The sequence below is a fragment of the Condylura cristata genome, unplaced genomic scaffold, assembly GCF_000260355.1.
Source record: "Condylura cristata isolate star-nosed mole 26May11 unplaced genomic scaffold, ConCri1.0 scaffold00003, whole genome shotgun sequence".
NCBI classification, from domain to species: domain Eukaryota; kingdom Metazoa; phylum Chordata; class Mammalia; order Eulipotyphla; family Talpidae; genus Condylura; species Condylura cristata.
The window spans coordinates 53809324-53819865 of NW_004567104.1; the positions used below are offsets into that span (position 1 = coordinate 53809324).

Sequence of the window (10542 nt, forward strand, 5' to 3'; positions counted from 1 at the left end):
GGGACAATTTGGGGTATTTTTAGAGGGTTCTAAGTAATTAATAAAAGATGGGAATGTTATAGTAAAATATGAGGCTTGTATTTTCTCCACATTAAAAAATGTCATATGAAATTTCATATTTATCATTCATTACATTATCTTTTATGTCCAAAGGAAAAGGAAAGTGATTTTAAATATTCCCCTTGGTAACACTTTGCAATAAGTGGCACTAAATTACACGATAACTGCTATGTTACATGGAAGAACCATCACCGTCAAACAGCTGCTGTACATGTGCCTATGTGGAATCTCAATGCTGCTACAATCATGAGTACATAATTACAAGTGAGCCTGTCCTTTAATCAAGATATTTATATTTTTACAAAGAAATAAAAATAAACGAGGTGGTAGCTTCTTTGCCATTTTTTTTTTTTTTTAGGAAAGTTAATTTTCTTTCTCTATTTGTTATTTAATTGTGGGATTTGAGAGCAAGATTATGCATCTTGAAGCAATACGAGATCATCCATTTCTACATTAAACTTGAATATCAGGTTCCTTAAACAACTGCTTCTTGGATTCTCTGGTAAAAGAAAACAAGTTGAAGTCTCCCTCTCTCTCTCCCTCTCTCTCTCTTCCTCCTACTCTTTCTCTCCCCAGTTTCCTACACACACACACACACACACACACACACACACACACGGTGTATACACACCATCATGCTCCATTCATACTCTTTACTTCATTCTTGCACTCGCAAACTTTCTTTTTACTTCCTAATTTTGATCATCATTCTATCTAGAATACTCAAAAATGGACAAAAGGAATAAAAGAATGTTGTCTACACTTTTTTGATGGAAGTCAACCAATTAATACACTAAAGAGGACACTGGAAAATAAGTACTACTTTTTATAAAAAATAATCTTCCATATTCTACTAGGGTGTGTGTGTGTGTGTGTGTGTGTGTCTATGTGTGGTTCGCGCACATTCCGTACTTTGAGTCCCGTAGCTACAGTACTCACAAAGCAGAGCTAGAAGTGGCTCTATGTGCATATTAGTGTGCACTATTCAGGCACTGCAATTGACGGGGTTCTATTAGGAAATGTTAACTCATTTTTTGTGGCTTTTACACAAAGGGGGAAACTTATAATTTACTTCCTTGTTTAGTGAAAATAAAATAATTTTTAAAGATAGGAAAATATAATTTATTGCAGATAATTTTAGTAACAGAAACACCTAATTCAGATCAATATTTTTTAAATGAACTGGCAGAGATTTTGATGAAAGCCCACAAATCATAATATACCAGTTAGTTTCTCTTAGAGAGTTCTAGTGGGTTTTCATATTACTATAACGGGTTAAAAGTCAAAAATCTTGAAATACAACAAATTTTGGATTTCTAATTTTATAGTGCTATAAATAATGATTGAGTTATTTAAGCAACATTTTAGCAGTTGGAGCCAAGTAGAATATAGATGAAATGAAGAGGGATGTAAATACAGCATCGATGAAGAGTAGCAATTTTGTAAGTGCATCCTGAAATTAGGCTTTAAATAGTAATTGATGATGCAGTTTATACAACTTACTTCTGTAATAAGAACCTTTCCATTTTGTACTAACAGGATGAATTTTGCTTTGTGGAGTCTTTCTAAAGATTATGCATTGAAAGATATGAACAGTTTATAAACCTATTCTAGTTTCAATGTGTCTAGTAGCACCTACCTGATTCTCTCAAAACTACCATACTATATTAACATATTATTGCATTTTTCCACAGATGGTATGGGGTGAACTGTAAAAACAAGCATGCAATCACATCAATGCAGACTTATTTCCTTAAAATGTCATACTGTATATGATTTATTATGTTAACACTCAACCACATCATATTATTTATGTTCTGTATATTCTGAAAAAGTGCTGCTTGACTGACATCGTCCTTTTTCTTTTGTAAGAAATCAACAAGATAAATGCTTCAACAATAAGAAAAAACAATTTAAAAATTCTAGCGTTGTCTTTAAAAGATTTATACTTTCTGATAAATATTCTAAGATACAGCACCCTTGTCTTTCACTTGATATTAATACATGATGTCATACTCAACCATTCTCATTCCCCAAAAATAAATTCCAAGATATTATTTTTAAAACCATAGGCCATCATGCTTTCAGACATCTCAAGTATAGCTACCATATTGTCACATTTTCTTCTTAAAGGTGCAATGTTTGTGAATGGGAAAATAATTTTTATCTAACTGGATTTTGAATTTTTAGCATATAATAATTTAATGAGAACTAACCTAGCAATATTATATTTTACTCGAAGAAATAATATGACTTTAGGTTGACTCTGTGTCATATTTAAGAATACAGTATTTCTTAATGGTTAAATACACCAAAATTTCAGAAATAATCCAGAGAAAGAGACTTTCACCTTGGAGTTAAAAGCATGGCAGAAATTCTCTATTACTCACTGTTTTATAAGTTTGTACCTCACAAAATGCATAGACAGTAATTTAATATAAAGAATTAGTTCATTTATACAGAAAACATATTTTAAACACATCTTTTTTGGCAAACCAACATAGGTAAGCAGTTCTGGAACTGTCAAATTAAAATTTGTAAATTTTTAGCAAACTAAGAGTTTATTTTTAGGTTATTATTCAACTGTGGTTGTAATTTAAAACCTGAGGCTGTGCACTGGTTGTTAGCTTAAAATTACCTTTCCTTATAACATTGTGCTTCCATTGTATAACAAATAAAAATTGACAAGAACTAGAAAAATTTGTTGTTGAACAGTGCTAGGACATACAGACAAAAATACTAATACATGTTATCTACTTATAATATTGGTTTAAGTAATAATATCTAAAGGGATATAATGGACATTAGAAAATGCTTATTTATGACTGAATTACCTACAGCCAAAAAAGTTAAATATGTATCAAATAATGTTTAAGTGGATTTATTATATGCACTATATACAAATACTAAAATGTCTCAAAATTGTGCCCTATGGATATTTCAATTCTGTTTAGGCAGGTGAGTCCTTGTGGAACAAATAAATTATAGAATCAAATTAGAAATGAAATATTTGTGATTCCCAAAGCAGTAAAATGTCTGGAACAATGTATTGGTAAGTGAAGCTAAAATAACCTAAAGATAGGATCTCTATAATTATATGTCCGTCATCATTAGAACCACACAAAGGTTCCGGTATCAAATACTATAAATTTATATAGCAAATTGATACGACTTTACCAATATAATCTCAAACATTCCAGAGTCTAAACTACAGTGTTTTCAGTGTATGTTTTCTAGGGCATATGTTTCCAAAACATGTCTTTGAAGGTAGACATATAGAAAACATTGTAAACCTCTAATCTCTGATTAAACTTAAGAACATTAGGTCATCACCTAATCCTGTTCCTTGTGAAACTGTCAAATGGCAAGCTGACAAGGTATATGGTTTGAAGGGGGAAAAGAATGAAGGGGGGAAAAAAAAAACCTCTTCATACATTTCTTTCAATGTATAAAAACAATTCAATATCATGGTCCAAGGAGATGATTAACATTGTTAAGGCTGTATATTCAAGCACTGTATGTTAAAAGAGCAATGGTGTGGAATTTAGGCAGTAAGAAATGTCCTGCATTATGGATGGTACAGTAATTAAAGAATGATGCTTTGACAGCTGATTGTTGGTATACACTGGCTACTGATAGCAGTACAGTATGGAAGTTAATAAAGGTAGCAGAAGATGGTAGAAATGAATTCTGAAAGATGATAGCCAGTTTTCTCCAGCAGCCAGCCTGGTAAGTAAAACTCAGAATCTTGGCCTGCATTTTAAATGAAATACTCTTTTTTCTCCTCAGCATTGACTTGGCTGCCTTCAGCATTGATAATGGCTGTGTCAGCATCTGGTGCATCTTCAGCTCCTTTAGCTTCATTTGTTAAATATGTTCCTGTGAATATTAGAAGAAAAAGTTGTTAGTTCTACGAGACTGGTTAAGTAACCAACATTAAAGCTACATTCACTTAGGAAGGCAGTTATGCCAGATTTCCTATTATGTTGGGGCATTTTTTTCTGAGGCATAATTAACCACACAACCTACCCTTCTAAAGATGTATCGTGTTTTTCAGTCTTCAGGTATATACCGTAGATGAAGCTAGACCAGGTTAACTAGAGGCAACAGCTAAAGTGGTTTGGCTAATGAGTACTTTCACTTCTTTAATGATAGATATAGACCACGTGATCACGCAGCTGGAGTAATCAAGGTCCATTGTGAAGATGTTGATAATGAACATGTCAAATGTGTCACCATTCATTTTGTTAACAACTTTTAAAATTGATTATATCAATAGCTTGCAACATAGCCCATTGCAAGGAATCACGTATTTTCCTCACAACGATGGCCACACATCTCCAATACTTGCAAACAAAAGCAATGACCAATGGTTAAAGTTACAGTTGAATTTTAGTCCTAAAGATAAATTAAAAACTTGCTCTATAATTTTTTTCTGATTCAGTGACTCAGACCTCATGACCTTTGCCATTGACTAAATATTCTCTCTCCCTTTCACACACACATAAAAATTTCATGAAGACGTCAATCTTGAGAATTCTTTTGTCAAAGTTTAGAATACAATATTAAATACACCCTACCTTTATGTCTTGCCAGATATCGACCAAGCAGAAAAATAGAACACAGAGTGACAAATACAACTACAGCCACTATTCCTCCTATAAGAGCATGATCAGGCCCGGCCTGGCCAGCCAAAGCATTGGGATCTAAAAAAGAGAAGAATATATTGTTCAAGTTACGATGTTATTGGAGTACAGACACAGATCTGCAGTAGACTGAGTTATTTTGAAAATGAGCAAATTTCTATTAAATAATTTCCATTAATATGTATTATATTTTAGCCAATGTGTACATTATGTGCTATACTATAGCTATACTATATATCTGGGGCTATAACACAGCTGTCATTGAGCTTGAATTTTTAGAGATTTGACTTTAAGTATGAGATTATACACACATACATGCTATTACATAATTATTGTGTTTTTTTAGTGTAATGAAAACAGCTATTTTATTTCCTAAATAAAATTATATCCAGCAATGGGTATAACTTATGCAAATTTTCATTATATAAATATTTAGAGCTAAGGAAATTGATGAACACCTCAAGGGAGTGAGTCTGAATAGAGGGGAGAAGAGTTATGAAAACCAGGGCTTGAGGAAATCCCCCAGTTTAGAGAGAAGAATGCTTCCAGAAGAACAGATTCAGAACTTCAGAGGAGTATGCGGTGGTAGAACAAAGGGTAGAAGGCATTTAACGGCAGAAAGATGTCCCAAACTGTATTAACTATATTTGACAGAATGATTAATACTTGACATTGAGGAATTAGTGCCTTTTTATTTGTATCTTTGGAAGAAGTGATTGGAAAGATACAAATTAATAATATATTTTTACATCCTGCCTTAGTAAAATATTAAAGGAAAGAGATGATCCCAGTAAAGTATGGCCAGTTTTGAAGCAGAAACAAAAAGATCAAAAGAAAGTCCAGACTTGTCAGTACTCAAAAATTGAAAAATCAATTATTTGTAGAATTTGCAAAATAGGGATATAATTGAGTGAAGCTTTGGACGACAAAATCCATTATTGGCCAACCTTATAGTAAAGAACAGATTGAGTAGGCTGCCTAACCTTCAAAGTCCATTATTGTAGAAAACTTCTTGGTAGCTGCCTATAGTTGAAAAGAAATTTTATTTTAGATACCATCTTAGTAGCTGTCTACAGTCAAAAAGTAATTTATGAGCTAGAAAGTAAAGACATAAATGAATCTTAGCAGTTAATTTTCTGAAAGACCTTGGTTATAAACACATAAATATGAAGTAGTTTTGATGTCCACTATAGTTTTAATGGAACCGTTGTGTCAAAGAAGCATATATGAAGATTGAAAAAAAAAAAAGTCTATTTGAAACTTCAAACTCTGGACCACCAAAGTTGATGAAATCAAAAAATAAACTTTAACAGCTATGCCCCATGCAGGGCAAGTTCCCAAACACCAACTGTAGGTGTGGCCACACAGTGTGACTAACAAGATTAAATATCCCGCCGAGTAAAATTAAGAGAAGCAAAAAATAACAAAGAGAATATACAAGTTCTTCAGGGAAGTACAACTATTGCCAAGGTAAAGACCTTTTTAATATCAGTCTGGCATATCTTCACAATTGCTATGGGCCAATGACTTTGCAGTATTTCCTGTGTTTTCTTTTATTTTTTAAAAATTATTTATTTCCAAGAGTTTTCCCCTTTAGCAGTACTTTTTCTCCTGGCACTGTTCTATCAGTATATATTGTGACGGAGTAGGAAGAAGCAGTAATAATTTATTGCTTGGTTTATTTGTTGCAGGACTCCAATATGAAGAGGACTGTCAGTACCCCAGAATCTTGGTCTTTGAGTTGGATACACTGGTTTGATGGAGCCATATTTTGTCTCTTTAGACAGGATGTGGCAGTCATTTGTGTATAGGTAAATGGATGGAAAAAAAAATACTTGGTGATTAGAATGAAATAGAATTCTAGCTGATGACAAACTCATTACTTGTTCTTTCAAGGTACAGAACTAAAATATTTTCCAGCTCCACTTGCCGTTGAATGTAAACATGTGATTTACCTTTTAGATAATCAAATGAAGGCCTAGTCAATAAAAAAAAAATCCCGCATGTAACACTCCAGGGTTAAATACATCCAGGTGAGATGCAAGTTTAAAATAAAAGAACTAGGAATAAATAAGCCTAGGGATCATTTACAGAGCAATCTCCACCTGGAAGAAAATAACCCAGCTAAGACCACATACATCAAATTATTTGAGAAAAATAAACAAGCATCATTTTGAAAAAAAAGAATCATTAAAAGTTAATTTGTTATATTTGTTGAGCAGTTATTATTAAGATTTCTCTAATATTTTCAATAGTTTCCTTAATCTGAGGTTTGCTGTATGTAGATCTCAAAAAAAAGGGAGCAAAAGGTAAGTTGGATATACTTTATTCCCTGTTACTGCTCTTAGAATTTTTACAATCTGTTTTAAATCCCACCTCTAACTCAAGTAATAGTGAGAAATAATTTCCATTTTATTTGCTGACTATCTCTCAGAACTGAGCACTCTTTTGGGATACTGAGAAATTACTTTGATTCATATATCTCCATATCTGTCTTTCCTGGAGGTAAATTCTGGGTAGTATTGCTGTATCAAAGGAAATAAACAGAGAGTTTAAACAAATACCAACAAACACATAGCAGAAACATTGTAATAAGTTCACCTTCCACTAATTTGAATAATTTTTCCCCATTTGCTATTAATATCAGAATTATAATTAAATATTTTGTAAATACAATATGGAAATATTTCATTCTTATTAAATTATAGGTTAGCATAACTGTATCTTCTTTTGCCCATATTCATTAATTTTGAAATACCTGCATGAGATCTGTTACAAGCTTTCTTCGTAACAAGGTAAAGGTATTGTAACAATTTCTTTTTCAGTATTCTTCATTTGTGATCTTTTGTACCATAGATGGTCTACATTTTTATGTAATCAAGTCTATCAAACTTTTTTTGTGGTGATGTCAAATCTGCCAGTCAGGATTTGAAATACTTTTGGTATGACTAAATTAGACATAGAGAAATTTATGTTGTCATCTAACATTTACACTACTACAATTTAGTGCACATAGAAAGTATTTCATTCTGGCTCTCCCTGGTGGCACAGCAGGTTAGGACGCAGCACTGCAAGTGAGCTACAGGCTTCAGTGTGAGTTTGATCCCCTTCCCGGAGGTGATCCACCTGGCATGGCAGACCTCTCCTGACACGCCCTCCGAAATTACCCCAAGGTAAATGCCTAGCCCAAATATCAAAAAAGTGGCAGCTGCAAAGCTTGCCACAAGGCAGAGGCACCTTATACTGGGGAATGATAGTGAAGAGGCAGAAAGGGTTAGGCAAGTCTGAGAGAAAAAGAGCAAAATCATGATAAAGGCTGCTATTGCCAGCCTCCTCACCGGTCTCTCGGCCTCTTTCCATGTCCCCCAAGTCCTCGTACAAGTCCAAGCAAGGCAAATGCAGCTGCGTCTTCATAGGTGTCTCTGCTCCACATGCTTCCTCCAAGATTTTTAGTCTTTTTTTGATCTTTTTTAGCTTCTCCTCACTGCTCAGCTCACCCTTTCTTAAGTGGGGCAGGGAATCTGAATCCTCCGTTTCAATGGATATCACACTGTTAAAATTTGAGGCTAAAGTATAAGCTATAGCTTAATCTTATTGAAAGCTAGTCATTGCCCATAATATTTCTTTCCTCAATAACTTTTGCCCGTTACCATGAACTATGGAATGTTTTTGCATATTCTAGCCTAGTTTATGGCAGGTGTCTCTAAGTGCATTTTTTACACAAGTAACAACGTTTACAAATTATTTTAATTGATGAGAACCCTTAGGTCATTTTTTGGACATTGTAATTTTGACTAACATTTTTTGAAATGTTATTATATTTTTATTAAATTTATGCCTTCTTTTTTCAATTTCCATTATTTTTTTGTATTTTATTTTCTAAAGCATTATGTCTAATTTTTGTAAGGATTACATTTATCATTCTTATTTCCTGACCATCAACATACTTAATTCCTTACTCATTTAACTAGAGTTTCCTATGTTCTGCTACAGTTTTGCTTTTTATATTTGATACCACATCACATTTTCTTTTTCTACTGCAAATTGTTTTGTGAGCACTAATGACAATATCATCCTGATTACAATGATCTCCAATCTGCAATAAAAATCTGAAACACTAGTCATAGGGCTCCCTTGACAGGATTTTGTTTCATCTCAATATCCAGATTTATTTTTACAGTTCCCATTTACCCAAAATTTGATAGCAAAGCATTCATTCATTTATGATATGGAGTATACATCTTATTAAAAGAAGATTTTATCCATGAGCCTCGAACAGCTAGGTACTTTTTACATGAATCAACATTCAAGAAAAGCTGTGGTCTTCATCTTTTTTTACAACATTCAGAACAATTTGTCAGTTTTGACTACTTGTGTTGTCTCTTTCTGCCCTGAAATAAGCTTGAAATTGTTCAGGCTCTTGTATTCCTTTCCTTTCCTTCTTTCTTTCTTTCTTTTTTTTTTTTTTTTTAACTGACCTGCTTTTCCGGCTTGACAGCTATCAGCATTTGTTTTTTTCCTCCAGTATATTTTGATATTTTCCCTAGATATATTTTGCGATATTTTTCTAGTTAAGACTTTGCTTCATTTGAAAATCTACAAACCTAAACGTTGTATTAAAGTTAGAAACTACTTTTATTTGTTGTTTATGAATTCTTTCTTTTCTACTTCTAATAATCATTTTTTCTAATTTTTTCCCCATGGAAAATCCAATTATACACTGATAGAAACTAATTCATGTCAAATACATGTCATTCCCTATTTACTATTTTTATAATCATTTTACTAATTTGCATTTTGTTTTGTTTGTATTTCCTAAGTTCATCTTCTGCTTAGATTTGATATTCTATCATAGATTTTCTTTAGAAAGCATTTTGTTTTTGCGACATTCTCTATTTAGTCTTACTGTATTTTTGTTAATGTATGTTTTTAGCAGTTTATATTATTATTATACTGTATTTTTGTTAATGTATGCTTTAGCAATTTATATTATTTATATTATTTATAAGTGGTATGTGTGAAATGTTTTCTTCATTTTAGTATATAACTACATTTAAACATCTGAGATACAATTTTTCCTTGGTGAACATACCTTATTTCTCTTTTCATTGGATACAAATTGAATCTATTTATTCTGTTTACATATACTTGTATTTTTTTCTTAGTTTTGTTATTAATGTTGTTTTATTTGAAGAAGTGTTGTGTGTTTTAATCCCTTTGCTTATTCCTACTTTGCCATAAGGCTGCAGGTCAACCTACCTTCAGAAATGATCTTTGTAAATGAAAAATGGGTCATTTGAATTATGTACATAGTGAATGCATTACATATTGTTGGGATATATAGATCATTACTGGTATGAGGTCCCACTGAAAAGAGATTGCACTGATTTATTTTGTATTATTTTGCTATATTCTTTACTTTCACAGTAAAATCTCAGGTAATATGTAAATCATTCATTCTCCCCTTTCTTTTCCAGATTTTTACAGTTAGGTCTGTTAATAAGTTAAGTTACTGTTATATTTGTCATTGTATATATTTTAACTTAGTTTCATGAATATTTATTGATATATTAATGATGTTCAGAGAAAATAATTCACAACACTCATTTATATGACCCTATTCATGAACATTCCTACATATATATTTTTTAAATTCTATATAGGAAGCCCTTCATCTCATCAACACAGTAAGTCTCAGAGAATCCCAGGAATTTTTATTGTATACAATTAATTTATTCAATATCATTTATATGACTATAAAGGATGCTATAATTTTGTACACTAGCAAATGTATTTTTTTTTAAAGATTTATTTATTCATACAAAACTGGGGTACA

The 10542-nt window shown here is 32.2% G+C and overlaps 1 protein-coding gene across 2 annotated transcripts in view; it reads right to left on the minus strand.

Annotated features, from left to right (window-relative positions):
* Positions 1-1816: 1816 nt before the first annotated feature.
* CADM2 (cell adhesion molecule 2) overlaps positions 1817-10542 on the minus strand; it is an 886897-nt gene continuing 878171 nt past the window's right edge. For both annotated transcript variants that reach the window (XM_012732903.1, XM_012732909.1), the window contains 2 exons: positions 4641-4766; positions 1817-3939 (listed from right to left, as the gene is read on the minus strand). In XM_012732903.1, coding sequence (XP_012588357.1) covers positions 3821-3939; positions 4641-4766 — 245 coding nt within the window. In that variant the 3' untranslated portion in view covers positions 1817-3820. The remainder of the gene's footprint in view (positions 3940-4640; positions 4767-10542) is intronic.